The following is a 17,479-nucleotide window of genomic DNA, read 5'->3' as shown; positions in this document are numbered from 1 at the left end:
CTTTTAATTTCAATGATAATGGTAGATGAATAGAGAGGGTGAATCTCCCTACGCCTGGATTCAAATTTGTGCAATGTAGGCACGGCATGTGATTTGCACAGGAATCGCACCACATGTGGTCTGCACAGGAATTGCACCACATGTGGTCTGCACAGGAATTGCACCGCATGTGATTTGCACAGGAATTGCACCACATGTGGTCTGCACAGGAATTGCACCGCATGTGGTCTGCACAGGAATTGCACCGCATGTGGTCTGCACAGGAATCGCACCTCATGTGATTTGCACAGGACTCGCACGCATGTGGTCTGCACAGTAATTGCACGGCATGTGATTTGCACAGGAATTGCACGGCATGTGATTTGCACAGGAATTGCACTGCATGTGATTTGCACAGGAATCGCACCTCATGTGATTTGCACAGGACTCGCACTGCATGTGATTTGCACAGGAATCACACCTCATGTGATCTGCCCAGGAATTGCACCGCATGTGATCTGCCCAGGAATCGCACCGCATGTGATCTGCCCAGGAATCGCACCGCATGTGATCTGCCCAGGAATCACACCTCATGTGTTCTGCTCAGGAATTGCACCGCATGTGATCTGCGCAGGAATCGCACCGCATGTGATCTGCGCAGGAATCGCACCGCATGTGATCTGCCCAGGAATCACACCTCATGTGATCTGCTCAGGAATTGCGCCGCATGTGATCTGCCCAGGAATTGCACCGCATGTGATCTGCCCAGGAATTGCACCGTATGTGATCTGCCCAGGAATCGCACCGCATGTGATCTGCACAGGAATTGCACTGTATGTGATCTGCCCAGGAATCGCACCGCATCTGATCTGCCCAGGAATCGCACCGCATGTGATCTGCCCAGGAATCGCACCGCATGTGATCTGCCCAGGAATCGCACCGCATCTGATCTGCCCAGGAATCGCACCGCATGTGATTTGCACAGGAATCGCACCACATTCCTGTGCACATGATATGCGATGTATAAAGGTAAAGAAGGACCGCGCTTAGGATAATAGAAAAAGGTTGCTGCCTCCCCTAAGGGGGCTCTGGAAAATTGGTGAATAAACAAAAAAGGGGGTTGATTGGCGCTACCTAATAACTAAGAGCCCTATATCCCAATATCAGTCTCTTAGTTATTAGGTAGCGCCAATCCACCCCCTTTTTTGTATATTCATGATATGCAATGTCTGTGCGGTGCGATTGCAGCTATACATTTTGTATGGCTGCAATCGCATCCACATCAAAATGGTGCAGGATCCCCCCCCCCCCCCGCAGCTGAATCGCATCACATGGGTGATCTTAACGACACCCAGAAACAGATCGCAAAATGCAGCATGGGTCACATTGCATGGGATTTAGGTGTGTGTGTGTGTGTGTGTGTGGGGGGGGGGGGTTCCTGCTCCATTTTGATGTGGATGCAATTTGCAGCCATACAAAATGGTATAGCTGCAATTGCACCGCACAGACATCGTATATCACGTGCACAGGAATGCGGTGCGATTCCTGTGCAAATCACATGTGGAAGCAGATCGCATGGAAGCCGTGCGATTGCAATGCGATGCATTTCCCGGATCGCATAAGTGTGAGCACAAGCAGAAAGGGCAATAAAAACCTGACAGGTGCCCTGATTCCTCTCCACTCCAATCCAAAACTAAAGAAAGAAAAAAAGTTTTGCTTTAGTACTTTAACTTCCTGCAGCTGCACACAGCAGTGATGGAGCAACAGGAAGGGAAGTGTAAACTACTTGGAAGGCACACAAATAAAATACAACCGTTCCCTTGTCATAAATGAGCAAAGCACAGGAAGAATTTAGGTTGGTGACATTCATATATATTTACAATAAAACCCCTAAAGACGTCATTGTAGTTGTCAAAGATGATGTGTTGTAACTGATGAGGGCGGGTTGGTGCCGGTGACAAGCATGTCAGAAAAGTTTTCCTTTTGGATTTTTACGCCTAAAGCGTTCTGAGACTGAACTGGTCATTCCATTCACTCTGGATTTTCAGAACAGCTTCCGTGTTTCTCCCAGTACAGGTTATCTTAACTGCTTCAGCCCCGGAAGATTTTACCCCCTTAATGACCAGAGCATTTTTTTGCGATTCGGCACTGCGTCGCTTTAACTGACAATTGCGCGGTCGTGCAACGTTTCCCCACAAATAGAGCTTTCTTTTGGTGGTATTTGATCACCTCTGCGGTTTTTATTTTTTGCGCTATAAACAAAAAAACAGCGACAATTTTGAAAAAAAAAAAAAAAAACAATATTTTTTACTTTTTGCTATAATAAAGATCCCCAAAAAATATATAAAACATTTTTTTTCCCCCAGTTTAGACCAATACGTATTCTTCTACATATTTTTGGTAAAGAAAAAATTGCAATAAGCGTTTATTGATTGGTTTGCACAAAAGTTATAGCATCTACAAAATAGGGGATAGTTTTATTATGTTTTTATTAATAATTTTTTTTTACTAGTAATCACTGCAACATTATGGCGGACACTTTTGGCGCTATTTTGGGACCATTGACATTTATACAGCGATAAGTGCGATTAAAAATGCACTGATTAATGTGTAAATGTGACTGGCAGTGAAGGGGTTAACAGTGGGGGGCGCTGTAGAGGTTAAGTGTGTCCTAGGGAGTGATTCTAACTGTGGGGGGGAGGGGCTATGTGTGACATGACACTGATCACCGCTTCCGATTACAGGGAGCGGTGATCAGTGTCCTGTCACTAGGCAGAACGGGGAATTGCTTTGATGAAGGCTTCTTAGCCGAAACGCGTCAGCGTAGCCTGTACCCGTGTACCCATGTAACTCAATAAAGGACTTTTATTCAAGAGCATCCGAGTCGCCAGCCCTTTTCTGATTCAAAAACGGGGAAATGCTTGTTTACATCAGCATTTCCCCATTCTTCCTCTCCGTAAGACGATCGCGTGTATCCCCGCGGACATCGAATCCGCGGGACCCGCGGTCGGACTCACAGAGCTTGCAGCGGGCACGCGTGCCTGCTATCCGGACCTGCGGGCCAATGAATGAAAACCCGGGAATTCGAAAATTCTGAATTTACCAATTTCGGAATTTTCAGAATCCGAAAATTCGAAAATCCAAAAATTCGGAAATGCTAAAATCTGAAAATAAACAAAAATCCAAAAGTTTGAAAATCTGAAATAATAACTATTACCAACTACTAAATTATAGGTATTGGAATTTCCTTTCGAATTTGGCTGAACGTAACGAATATGAATTTATCCAAAGTTGTGAATTATCTGAAAATAACGAATACAATATCTAAACTAAAGGAACATAACAAATTAATAATAATAATAATAATAAATAACAATAAAAATGTTTATTACTAATTAGTTCCGTTTCATTTGTTTAGATGCGACATTCGTTATTTCGGATAATTCGTAACTTCGGATACATTTTTTCACTAACAGCCGAATTTGAAAGGAAATTCCAATACCTATAATTTAATAGTTAGTTATTGTTAGTTAGTTATTTTTTCGAATTTACAGATTTTAAATTTACAAATTCTTACAAATTTACAAGTTTCGATCACAACGAATGACCCTAAAAACGAAAAAAAAAAAACCTGAATGAAATGAAAATGAACAAATTTTTCGGCAGTGCACATGTCAAATGCGCATACACGCGAGCGGACTTTTCGACCGTACTGGTCCGATGGACCGAGTCCGGCGAACAATTCCAACCGTGTGTGGGCTTCATCGGACCTGCAGCTGACTTTTTCGGTCAAAAATCTGACGGACTTTAGATTTGGAACCTGTTTCAAATCTTTACGTCGGAACTCCACCGGACCCAGTTCCTATCGAAAAGTCCGCTCGCCTGTATGCTAGTCCGACGGACGAAAACCGACGCTAGGGCAGCTATTGGCTACTGGCTATCAACTTCCTTATTCTAGTCCGTCATCACGTACGAATCCGTCGGACGTGTGTAGCCAAGTCCGTTCATTGGGAAAGTCCGTTGGAAGTCCGTCAGATAGTCCGTCTGACCCGTCCGGTCGAAAAAGTCCGCTCGTGTGTACGCGGCATAAGACCCCATACACACTATTCATTTTTCTGCAGATTTTTGTCTTCATATTTACCAAAACCATGTAGTGCGAGGGCCTGCTTGATGCCTGATTGCATACAAATTGAAACTCTTAAGGTTTGACCTCCATATTATATGGTTTTGGTAAATCCGAAGACAAAAATCTGCAGAAAATCTAATAGTGTGTATGGGGTCTTAAATGTAAGCCTGAAAAAAGTGAAGATTTACTATCTTATAGGGAACATCCAGAGATGACAATAGTTTCTGAGCCATGTCCTGACCTTTTGTTTGAATTTCTTATTGAATTTCCTGTGCCCAGGCACTCCTGTTCTGTATCCTCTTTCCTGTATATCTGCAGTATAAGACCATCGAAGGCAGAGGTATTGAATTATAATTCAAGGAGGTCCGGGTTAGTAAGAATTTCTGCCATCAGAGCTCCGTCTCTCATGTTTGTGCTACGAGTCAGATCCTTGTATATATGTAATCCAATTAGAAAATAATCAATGTATAATTTTCTCACCATTTAAACAATAATTATTGTCAATCTTTGGTGTGCCCCCTTACATCAGGTGTCCCCCATCAGAGTGCCCCCTTACATCGAGTGTCCCCCATCAGAGTGCCCCCTTACATCAGGTGTCCCCCATCAGAGTGCCCCCTTACATCGAGTGTCCCCCATCAGAGTGCCCCCTTACATCAGGTGTCCCCCATCAGAGTGCCCCCTTACATCGGGTGTCCCCCATCAGAGTGCCCCCTTACATCAGGTATCCCCCATCAGAGTGCCCCCTTACATCGGGTGTCCCCATCAGAGTGCCCCCTTACATCGGGTGTCCCCATCAGAGTGCCCCCTTACATCGGGTGTCCCCATCAGAGTGCCCCCTTACATCAGGTGTCCCCCATTAGAGTGCCCCCTTACATCAGGTATCCCCCATCAGAGTGCCCCCTTACATCGGGTGTCCCCCATCAGAGTGCCCCCTTACATCAGGTATCCCCCATCAGAGTGCCCCCTTACATCGGGTGTCCCCCATCAGAGTGCCCCCTTACATCAGGTATCCCCCATCAGAGTGCCCCCTTACATCGGGTGTCCCCCATCAGAGTGCCCCCTTACATCGGGTATCCCCCATCAGAGTGCCCCCTTACATCGGGTGTCCCCCATCAGAGTGCCCCCTTACATCAGGTATCCCCCATCAGAGTGCCCCCTTACATCGGGTGTCCCCCATCAGAGTGCCCCCTTACATCGGGTGTCCCCATCAGAGTGCCCCCTTACATCGGGTGTCCCCATCAGAGTGCCCCCTTACATCGGTGTCCCCATCAGAGTGCCCCCTTACATCAGGTGTCCCCCATCAGAGTGCCCCCTTACATCAGGTATCCCCCATCAGAGTGCCCCCTTACATCGGGTGTCCCCCATCAGAGTGCCCCCTTACATCAGGTATCCCCCATCAGAGTGCCCCCTTACATCGGGTGTCCCCATCAGAGTGCCCCCTTACATCGGGTGTCCCCATCAGAGTGCCCCCTTACATCGGGTGTCCCCATCAGAGTGCCCCCTTACATCGGGTGTCCCCATCAGAGTGCCCCCTTACATCGGGTGTCCCCATCAGAGCGCCCCCTTACATCGGGTGTCCCCATCAGAGCGCCCCCTTACATCGAGTGTCCCCATCAGAGCGCCCCCTTACATCGAGTGTCCCCATCAGAGTGCCCCCTTACATCGGGTGTCCCCATCAGAGTGCCCCCTTACATCGGGTGTCCCCATCAGAGTGCCCCCTTACATCGGGTGTCCCCATCAGAGTGCCCCCTTACATCGGGTGTCCCCATCAGAGTGCCCCCTTACATCGGGTGTCCCCATCAGAGTGCCCCCTTACATCGGGTGTCCCCATCAGATTGCCCCCTTACAACAGGTGTCCCCATCAGAGTGCCCCCTTACATCGGGTGTCCCCATCAGAGTACCCCCTCACATCGGGTATCCCTATCACAGTGCCCCCTTACATCGAGTGCCCCCTTATTTCGGGTGTCCCCACCAGAGTGCCCCCACCAGTGTGCCCCCTTATTTTGGGTGTGCCCATCAGAGTGCCCCCACCAGTGTGCCCCCTTATTTCGGTTGTGCCCATCAAAGCGCCCCCACCAGTGTGCCCCCTTATTTCGGGTGTGCCCATCAGAGTGCCCCTACCGGTGTGCCCCCTTATTTCGGGTTTGCCTTCTTACCTCAGGTGTCCCCATCAGAGTGCCCCTACCAGTGTGCCCCTTTACAACTGGTGTCCCCATCAGAGTGCCCCCATATCTTTCAGCGCCAGGCAGGCATAAGATGGGAGCGTGGAGGCAGAATAGCCTGCAGGTCTGGATGAAGGTTCCACTTCCGTTCTCTGATGCTGAGGCGGGCCACACATGTGGTGTCATTGGTTATTATGATGTCAGCGGTTCTAACAACCAATTATTGCAGAGGAGGGGGGACTATGCTGGGGTCTGGCTGGCTAGCGGTCCGAATAGGACGGTCACTAGCTCCGGGTCCGGATCACGGTCTGCCAATTGGTGATGCCTGAGCTAATGAATTGTTGTCACTGTCTGCTTGTGTTAGAAGTTTTGGTGATAATCGCTAAGCTGCTCATTGTTCTCCTTGCTGGAGAGGAAGCCGTACCTGAGAGCCTGCAGTGCAAGGATCTCTCTTTTTGAAGCTTCAAGCTACAAAACGCTGAGGTGTGAATGGGGTGTGAATGTTCTCCTTGCTGGAGAGGAAGCCGTACCTGAGAATCTGCAGTTCAAGGATCTCTCTGCTTTTGCTTCATCCATTCCTTGGATCTGTGCTTCATCCACCTCTTCTGCTGCTTCTTCATCATTAACTGACCTGCCATCAGATCACTAGCTAGTCATCGGCGGGTAGAGGTCATGGTAAGTCAGTAATGGAGAAAAGATCAGCTTCAGGGAGACCACAGGCAATACTGGGGAAAAGTCCTTTCTCCACTGCTTGAGTTTTTTGGGCACAGCTTCCACAGGACAGGTCCTCTTCAAGGTGGTTTAGTTTAGTGTTATGTAAATCTTCTACTCGAATCTTGGGTGCGGTGATTCTGGATTGTGCTCACTCTTGGCTTGTATTGACTTGCAGTGTTATTTCTTGATTGTATAAGTGAAAGATAAGATATTCAGTATAGATGGAATGGAGAGAGAGCCATTCCTGCAATAGCAGGGGGACGGATCTACAATAACATCACTGTCTATTCCTTATGCTAAGCACACTCGATAAACGAATGACTGATCATAGAAATGTTCCTGAGTGCAACCAAAAAATAATATTAGAATTTGATTTAAATCTCCATCAGGAGCGATCATTCTTTTTTTTTTTTCTATGATAAAAATTGCTTTTTGATTGATCAGTGTGTTCATAGTATTTTGATTCTTGTTAGTAGATTTAAAAGGATAAGTTCACCTTTGTAAAAAAAATAAAATAAATGCACATCTTTTTGCAGGTAAAAATAATATGCATTTATTTTTTTTATTCAGAGCCTGCAAAGCATTGTACCTGTAATCAGCGGATCCTGGGGTGCAATCTCTGGGTCCTGTATGCTGTTAGTGTAGCTGCCTGCCCGTACCTCATATGGGCAGACAGTTAGGCTGCATTCACACCTGAGCGTTTTTCTGGTGTTTTTTTTCGTGGGGCTTTATGTGCGATTTTGGCCATTTTTTTTTTTGCGCAACTTGCGCATTTTTATACAGCGTTTTTGAGCTTTGCCGTTTTTATTAGCCAATAGAGAAAACTATCACCTGTTGCCTCATTTGTTGCTAGGCATTTCAGTTTTTTTTAGATTTATTCGTTTTTATTTCTTTTTTTCATTATTCTTATTCATTTTTTTTTATTTTTTTTTCCTTGGGGTAAGGGGTTAGAGTTAAGGTTAGGTTGCGGATTAGGATTAGGGGTTAGGGTTATATAATATTTAGATTTTTTTTTTGTTAGTGTGTTAAATTTTACTATTACTACTACTGCTAATAATAACAATAATAATAGGAATGATAATAATAGGAATAATAATAATCAGAATAAATAAATACACAAATAAAAATAATCATACATAATAATAAATAAATTCAATAAATGAATACTAAGTAATAATACATAAATAAATAATTAACCCCTAACTTAAACCTCAACCCTTTAACCTAACCCTAACACAAAATAAATACATTATTATTAATAGTACATTTTTATTTATTTTTTTGGGGGTTGGGTGTTTATGTAATATATATTTTTTATTATTAATAATAATAATAATAATAATTTCTGTATTTTTTTTAAGGTTAGGAGTTAATTATTATTTATGTATTACATATTATTAATTTATTTTATTTATTATTCATGATGATTTTTGTTATTTCTGTATTTGTCACATTTATTTATTCATATATTATTACTATTTTATTTTTCTAATTTTTTCATTTGAGCAGAAAATCGTGCAAATACGCGTGACAAAACGCGCGAACGCGCACAAAAACACACAAGTGGAGCATTTCTATTAATTTCTATGGAAATAAAAACATGTCAAAAACGCTCAAATCTGCCTGATTTGAGCTACAAAAAAAAGCTCCAGAACGTTTTTGAGCTTCAGGCGACTTGGGGTGGAGATGTGACCCAACTCCATAGAGAATCATTGTTTTTTTTTTTTCTCCTCCTAGCATTTTGGAGCTTCAAGCTACAAAACGCTGAGGTATGAATGGGGCCTTACTGAATATCTGGAAAAAAAATCAATGAACAAAAAAATCAATGAACTTCCAAGAGCATTCGCCAGCGCCCTCACAGGTCATTGAGAACTACAAGCCGTAGTTGTAGTTCCCCCCATTGTTTGTAAAGCCAACATGTTTCAGGGGGCTGGTCCTCTTTCTTCAGGGCTTAGAAAAAACTAAGAATGTAACAATGTATGTGGACTCAAATCAATCTATAGTTGGATGTTATTTTAATGAGTTTGTACAGCATTCTCTCTCGGCGTTATTCAATAATATCATGTTTTCAATTTTTTTGCATCCTGATGAAGTGGGTGGAGGCCCGAAACGCATCGCAAACTAAGTTTATTCTAATTCATCATTAAAATTGGACTTGGATATTGTGGTGTTTTGATTTTATATGTCATGGTTACTGAGCAATTACTAAATTACTCACCAGTAAAAAGCAGTTTTAGCTTTAGGGCTCATAAAAACAGCATGGGCATAAATACAGGCATACCGGCCTAAATATAGGCGTACAGCATAAAATACACCTGTAATTGCGGCACCCGGGAGCCCCAAGTAATGCATAATTCTACCTATAATATGGCAGTGACAGAATGCAGGGTAATGCATGTAAATGCTGTTACTTTCATATACAAGCCCATATGGGCGTCATTTCCTGTATGTTTCGCACTCAGGAAATTAAGCCCATATTCCCGACTATGTAAACCAAAGTACTGGTGTTTAAAGGGTATATCCGCATTCAGCATATTCTTTCTATACAGTCCTATAAGAAGAACTGTGCACCAGCTGGGGCTCCTGGGTGCGTCAAATACTGGCATATTTTACGCTGTACACCCATACGCTTGTATTTTTGTGTATGAGCCCTTATATACACTATATTACCAAAATTATTGGGACACCTGCCTTTCCACGCACATGAACTTTAACGGCATCCCAGCGTCTTAGTCCGTAGGGTTCAATATTGAGTTGGCCCTCCCTTTGCAGCTATAACAGCTTCAACTCAACTGGTAAGGCCGTCCACAAGGTTTAGGAGTGTGTCTATGGGAATGTTTGACCATTCTTTCAGAAGTGCATTTGTGAGGTCAGGCACTGATGTTGGACGAGAAGGCCTGGCTCTCAGACTCCGCTCGAATTCATCACAAAGGTGTTTTATCGAGTTGAGGTCAGGACTCTGTGCAGGCCAGTCAAGTTCCTCCACCCCAAACTCGCTCATCCATGTCTTTATGGACCTTGGTTTGTGCACTGGTGCGCAGTCATGTTGGAACAGGAAGGGGCCATCCCCAAACTGTTCCCACAAAGTTGGGAGCATGAAATTGTCCAAAATGTCTTGGTATACTGACACCTTAAGCGTTCCCTTCACTTGAACTAAGGGGCCAAGCCGAACCCCTGAAAAACAACCCCCACACCATAATCCCCCCTCCACCAAATGATTTGGACCAGAGCACAAAGCAAGGTCCATAAAGACATGGATGAGCGAGTTTGGGGTGGAGGAACTTGACTGGCCTGCACAGAGTCCTGACCTCAACCTGATAGAACAACTTTGGGAATAATAACACAAAAACTTTTCTTTTCTCGTGGTTAGTGTTTGGCTGAAGCCATTTATTATTAATCAACTGTGTTTACTCTTTTTAAATCATAATGACAGCAGAAACTACTCAAATGACCCTGATCAAAAGTTTACATACCCCAGTTCTTAATACTGTGTATTGCCCCCTTTAACATCAATGACAGCTTAAAGTCTTTTGTGGTATTTGTGGATGAGGCTCTTTATCTTCTCAGATGGTAAAGCTGCCCATTCCTCTTGGCAAAAAGCCTCCAGTTCCTGTAAATTCTTGGGCTGTCTTGCATGAACGGCACGTTTGAGATCTCCCCAGAGTGGCTCAATGATATTGAGGTCAGGAGACTGAGATGGCCACTCCAGAACCTTCACTTTATTCTGCTGTAGCCAATGACAGGTGGACTTGTCCTTGTGTTTTGGATCATTGTCATGTTGGAATGTCCAAGTACGTCCCATGCGCAGCTTCCTGGCTGATGAATGCAAATGTTCCTCAAGTATTTTTTGATAACATACTGCATTCATCTTGTCATCAATTTTGACCAAATTTCCTGTGCCTTTGTATCTCACACATCCCCAAAACATCAGCGATCCACCTCCGTGTTTCACAGTAGGAATGGTGGACCTTTCATCATAGGCCTTGTTGATTCCTCTCCAAATGTAGTGTTTATGGTTGTGGCCAAAAAGCTCAATTTTGGTCTCATCACTCCAAATGACTTTGTGCCAGAAGGTTTGAGGCTTGTCTCTGTGCTGTTTGGCGTATTGTAAGCGGGATACTTTGTGGCATTTGTGTAGTAATGGTTTTCTTCCGGCGACTCGACCACGCAGCCCATCTTTCTTCAAGTGCCTCCTTATTGTGCATCTTGAAACAGCCACACCACATGTTTTCAGAGAGTCCTGTATTTCACCTGAAGTTATTTGTGGGTTTTTCTTTGCATCCCGAACAATTTTCCTGGCAATGGCTGAAATTTAAGTTGGTCTACCTGACCGTGGTTTGGTTTCAGCAGAACCCCTAATTTTCCACTTCTTGATTAGAGTTTGAACACTGCTGATTGGCATTCTCAATTCCTTGGCTATCTTTGAATATCTTTGGTTTGAAGAAGCACTGAGGTCAGTGTGAAGCGCACGTGTCACCTCCTGGGTTCGGACTCTCTGTCTTTGTTGGCTGTCATTTGCTATTTTTGGAATAAAATTGTTGGAATGTTCCTGTGGTGTGCAGCTGTTCTTTTCTTCCTATCTTTTTTATACCTCTTTCCTGTTTTATACAGTTCAACTACCTTTTCCCCGCAGATCCTTTGCCAATCCTTTTGCTTTCCCCATGACTCAGAATCCAGAAACGTCAGTGCAGCACTGGATGAAAGGTGCAAGGGTCTGACCTTTTATACACACACTAATTACAAGCAGACAGATCACAGGTGAGGATGGTTACCTTTAATAGCCATTCAAACCCCTTTGTGTCAACTTGTGTGCATTTTATCAGGCCAAAATCACCAGGGTATGTAAACTTTTGATCAGGGTCATTTAAGTAGTTCCTGTTGTCATTATGATTTAAAAAAGAGTAAAGAAGTTGATTGATAATAAATGGCTTTAGCCAAATACTAACCATGAGTGAAAGAAAAGTTTTTGTGTTTTCATTCATATTCTCTGAAAAATGGCCAAGAAATCACAAATTCTGCCAGGGTATGTAAACTTATGAGCACAACTCTAGATCTGCCTATGTAAACAAGGCAGATCTCTGTTCTGACAGGGAGGGAGGGATGAATTTAGTGTCCCTGCAAAGCAGGGAATAAAATCCATCTCTTCGCTTAGTAAAAGCACCTCACACAGTACACATAAACACTGGCTAGGCACACAGTTAACCCTTTAATCGCCCTAGATGTTTTAACCCCTTCCCAGCCAGTGTCATTAATATAGTGACAGTGCATATTTGTAGCACTAATCACTGTATTAATGCCACTGGTTCCCACAGTATCAGTTAGTGTCTGACTGGTCGCTGCAATATCGCAGTTCCGCTATAAGTTGCTGATCACCGCCATTACTAGTGTATACATTTTTTTTTTTTTTAAGTCCATAAATATATCCCATAGTTTGTAGACGCTATAACGTTTGTGTAAACCAATCAATATACACTTATTGGGATTTTTTTTTTTACCAAAAATATGTAGCAGAATACATATTGGCCTAAATTTATGAAGAAATTTGATTTTTTTATTAATTTTTTTTATTTATTTATTTATTGGGTGTGTTTTATATCAGAAAGTAAAAAAGATGTTTTATTTATTTATTTTTTTTGTTGCTTTTGTTGCTTTTTTTTTGTTGCTCAGTTAAAGTAATGAAGTGCTGTATTTCAAAAAATCATCTGGTCATGGGGGGGGGGGGTAAATCTTCCAGAGGTCAAGTGGTTAATAGGAAATAAGCAAACCTTGTATCTTCATGCTAGGACCATTTATAACATAATTAGGAAAAGTAGATTTGGGACTTGAAAAGGGGAAGGATATTTTACGTTTGCATGGTTTGTACTGCAGAAAATAAATGCTCAGATCTGCATGGACAGAACGTGGCCGTTGTTTCTTTGAGGAACTGAAATAAAAAGAAAAGCTGAATTCCATTTAATGCATTTATCTATCCCTAAAACATGTCCTGTATTTCTGATCCAGTACAACGGGCATATACAGTGCCTTGCAAAAGTATTCCCCCCCCCCTGGCTTTTTACCTATTTTGTTACATTACAGCCTTTAGTTCAATGTTTTTTTAATCTGAATTATATGTGATGGATCAGAACACAATAGTCTAAGTTGGTGAAGTAAAATTAGACAAATATATACATAAAACTATTTTTCAGAAAGAAAAAAATGATAATTGGCATGTGCGTATGTATTCACCCCCTTTGTTATGAAGCCCATAAAAAGCTCTGGTGCGACCAATTACCTTCAGAAGTCCCATAATTAGTGAAATGATGTCCACCTGTGTGCAATCTAAGTGTCACATGATCTGTCATTACATATACACACCTTATTGAAAGGCCCCAGAGGCTGCAACACCTAAAGCAAGAGGCACCACTAACCAAACACTGCCATGAAGACCAAGGAACTCTCCAAACAAGTAAGGGACAATGTTGTTGAGAAGTACAAGTCAGGGTTAGGTTATAAACAAATATCCAAATCTTTGATGATCCCTAGGAGCACCATCAAATCTATCATAACCAAATGGAAAGAACATGGCACAACAGCAAACCTGCCAAGAGACGGCCGCACATCAAAACTCACAGACCGGGCAAGGAGGACATTAATCAGAGAGGAGTATAGAGACCTAAGGTAACCCTGGAGGAGCTGCAGAGTTCCACAGCAGAGACTGGAGTATCTGTACAGAGGACGACAATAAGCTGTACGCTCCATAGAGTTGGGCTTTATGGCAGAGTGGCCAGAAGAAAGACATTACTTTCAGCAAAAAACAAAATGGCCAGTTTTGAGTTTGGGAAAAGGCATGTGGGAGACTCCCAAAATGTATGGAGGAAGGTGCTCTGGTCTGATGAGACTAAAATTGAACTTTTTGGCTATCAAAGGAAACGCTATGTCTGGTGCAAGCCCAACACATCACATCACCCAAAGAACACCATCCCCACAGTGAAACATGGTGGGGGCAGCATCATGCTGTGGGGATGTTTTTCAGCAGTCGGGACTGGGAAACTGGTCAGGGTTGAGGGAAAGATGGATGGTGCTAAATACAGGGATATTCTTGAGCAAAACCTGTAGCACTCTGTGTGTGATTTGAGGCTAGGACAGAGGTTCACCTTCCAGCAGGACAATGACCCCAAACACACTGCTAAAGCAACACTTGAGTGGTTTAAGGGGAAATGTGTAAATGTGTTGGAATGGCCTAGTCAAAGCCCAGACCTCAATCCAATAGAAAATCTGTGGTCAGACTTAAAAATTGCTGTTCACAAGCGCAAACCATCCAACTTGAAGGAGCTGGAGCAGTTTTGCAAGGAGGAATGGGCAAAAATCCCAGTGGTAAGATGTGGCAAGCTCATAGAGACTTATCCAAAGAGACTTGGAGCTGTGATAGCCGCAAAAGGTGGCTCTACAAAGTATTGACTTTAGGGGGGTGAATAGTTATGCACATTGACTTTTTCTGTTATTTTGTCCTATTTGTTGTTTGCTTCACAATAAAAAAAAAAATCTTCAAAGTTGTGGGCATGTTCTGTAAATGAAATGATGCAAATCCTCAAACAATCCATGTTAATTCCAGGTTGTGAGGCAACAAAACACGAAAAATGCCAAGGGGGGTGAATACTTTTTCAAGGCACTGTATAGCTGAACCTGCTCTGGAATCAGTGACAGATTCAGGTATAGATCTGACAGCAGCACTCAGATGGAAGAGCAGCATTAGCAGCCAAACAGGCCTGGAAGTGTGCACATGGGTTAACATGGAACATGCTGACAGGAGGAGACAGCAGAGCATTTTCTTATTAGTGTGTTGCTGCTCCTTAAATATCCAATCAGCAGGTTGCTGTCGCTAAGATGATAACACTGTATTAAAGTGGACACCCCCACCCCTAAAACACAAAAATGCATGGCACATGGCTCTTCTAATGCACATGCATAAAAAAAATAATAAGTCAATAATAAAAAAGTTCAAATTTTTCCTGGTACTTCCTGGGGCACAGGTGATGTAAGGCCTCTTTCACACTTGTGCGACTTGACCTGCGACTTGGGGCTGCAAAGTCGCAGGACAAGTCGTACCCCAAGATTTTCAATGAGTACCATTCATATCTGTGCGACTTCAAAGTAGTCCCTGCACTACTTTGATGCGACTTGAGCTCCATAGACCTCAACATTACACAGTCATTGCTTCAAGTTGTGGAAAAATCGCGTCAAAGTCGCAGCAAAAAAATTGCGGCAAAATCGCGCGACTTTTCAGGTCGCACAAATGTGAAAGGGATGCTGGGATAGCCACATCACCAGTGCCTTCCAGGAAGATCTCGTGTACGCGCAGTTCATGATCAGGGCGACCTGTTATTTTCAAAAGAAAACCGACCCCCCCCCCCATATTTTATGACGCATGCACAGTACGTGATCGGGGACAGTTTGTGAAAAATAACAAGCCGCCTCCTACTGCGGACTGCACTTGTGCCAGATCTCGTAAAATAAATAAACCAAGCCACACAGATCTGGCATGACATCATCATCATCCATTCTACCCACACCTAACAACTGTATTTTAATTTTTCTCCATCAGCTCATCCCCCACAGTTATTACCTTTTTGTTTCCACTTGACCCTCCCTTCTAGATTGTAAGCTCTAATGAGCAGGGACCTCTGATCCCTTCCGTATTGATTTGTATTGTAACTGCACAGTCTGCCCCCATGTTGTAAAGCACTGCACAAACTGTTGGCGCTATATAAATCCTGTATAATAATAATAATAATAATAATCAGCGGGTAGGCAAAGAACAAGGAAAAAGTCGGCCTCTGACTGTGATATTTTTTTAAAATGGCGGAGTGTGCGCGAACTTGAGACCGTTATTCTCTGAAAACTAAATAAACATTTCCGCACAGAAAAGTGAAACCAGTAAAAAAAAATTAAAAAATAGCGTAGTGCAGGCAGTAAGTACCCGCAGAACAGAGGTAATCAAGTAAGGAAAGTACAGTAAATGTTTCTATATGTAGGTTTGTCTGATTCCTAGATTCTTTTCCTAAGCGTAAACAGTTTACTGACGTTGCAGGGTCTGCTTTAAATAACCGTAATGGTGTACAAAGACAAGTGTGTCTTGCCTACAGTCAAGCATGGTGGTGGGAGTGTCATGGTCTGGGGCTGCATGAGTGCTGCCGGCACTGGGGAGCTACAGTTCATTGAGGGAACCATGAATGCCAACATGTACTGTGATATACTGAAGAAGAGCATGATCCCCTCCCTTCAGAGACTGGGCCGCAGGGCAGTATTCCAACATAACGACCCCAAACACACCTCCAAGACGACCACTGCCTTGCTAAAGAAGCTGAGGGTAAAGGCGATGGACTGGCCAAGCATGTCTCCAGACCTAAACCCTATTGATCATCTGTGGGCCATCCTCAAATGGTGGAGGAGCACAAGGTCTCCAACATCCACCAGCTCTGTGATGTCATCATGGAGGAGTGGAAGAGGACTCCAGTGACAACCTGTGAAGCTCTGGTGAACTCCATGCCCAAGAGGGTTAAGGCAGTGCTGGAAAATAATGGTGACCACACAAAATAGTGTGTTGAGTTATTTTGAGGGGACAGCAAATTTACACTGTTATACAAGCTGTACACTCACTACTTTACATTGTAGAAAAGTGTCATTTCTTCAGTGTTGTCACATGAAAAGATAGAAGAAAATATTTACAGAAATGTGAGGGGTGTACTCACTTGTGTGAGATACTGTGTGTGTATATATAATGTATGACATTATTACACTCTTAAAGACTCAAAGTGAATTTCTATCAGCCAGAGTTCAGCTTTAAATTATTTCTGAAGCTCCTCCATTATATATGATAATTATGATGATCAGGTATTCTATATTCTGGTCTATATGAGAAGATACAGATAGAATATTTCATTGTTTTTTTTCTCTCTCCATAGAGGCTGGTGTGTTGGCCAAGCAGTACATCGAGCAGGGTCTTCCCGTCCCCGATGACCTCATCACCCGCGTCATGCTGTCAGAGCTGGAGAAGAGGACAACACACAGCTGGTTACTGGATGGTAATTCTCACTATATGTCCTCCTCTATGAAGTCGGTCTATTCCTCATACACATACAGAGTTCAATGCAGATCTCCCATTCTTCGGTCTATTCTTGTTTTCAGGTTTATGAATTTATTTGTTCTTTTGAAGGACTGAGGTTTTCCCCACAGGTATTTATATTCTGTTTCAGGCCAGGTCTGATGCTGATTGGTGGGTGAGGATACGTCATTCCAATTCTTACAAAGAACACATTGATATGCAAAGTGCATCTAGCAGACGATGCATGCTGAGTGAGGTGTCAGAGTAACACGTAGTGGCGTTTTCTGTGGCCAAATGCAGAATACAGTTGTATTGCTTGGACATTGCATATTCTAAATGACTGCAACAAAGAGGAAATATAGTACTACATTATAATAGATACTTAGATCCCTACAGAATCAGCAAATGCGCAATCAT

At 43.2% G+C, this 17,479-nt stretch overlaps 1 protein-coding gene across 1 annotated transcript in view; it reads left to right on the top strand.

Moving 5' to 3' along the window:
• AK4 (adenylate kinase 4) overlaps positions 1 to 17,479 on the top strand; it is a 95,832-nt gene that overhangs the window by 41,173 nt on the left and 37,180 nt on the right. The window contains exon 3 of the mRNA XM_073593801.1: positions 16,923 to 17,042. Within this exon, the coding sequence (XP_073449902.1) occupies positions 16,923 to 17,042 (120 nt within the window). The remainder of the gene's footprint in view (positions 1 to 16,922; positions 17,043 to 17,479) is intronic.

This window comes from Aquarana catesbeiana, linkage group LG07, assembly GCF_042186555.1.
Source record: "Aquarana catesbeiana isolate 2022-GZ linkage group LG07, ASM4218655v1, whole genome shotgun sequence".
In the NCBI taxonomy this organism is placed as follows: Eukaryota; Metazoa; Chordata; class Amphibia; order Anura; family Ranidae; genus Aquarana; species Aquarana catesbeiana.
The sequence above is the reverse complement of the archived record's forward strand: the minus strand, read 5'-3'. Positions and strand labels throughout refer to the sequence as shown.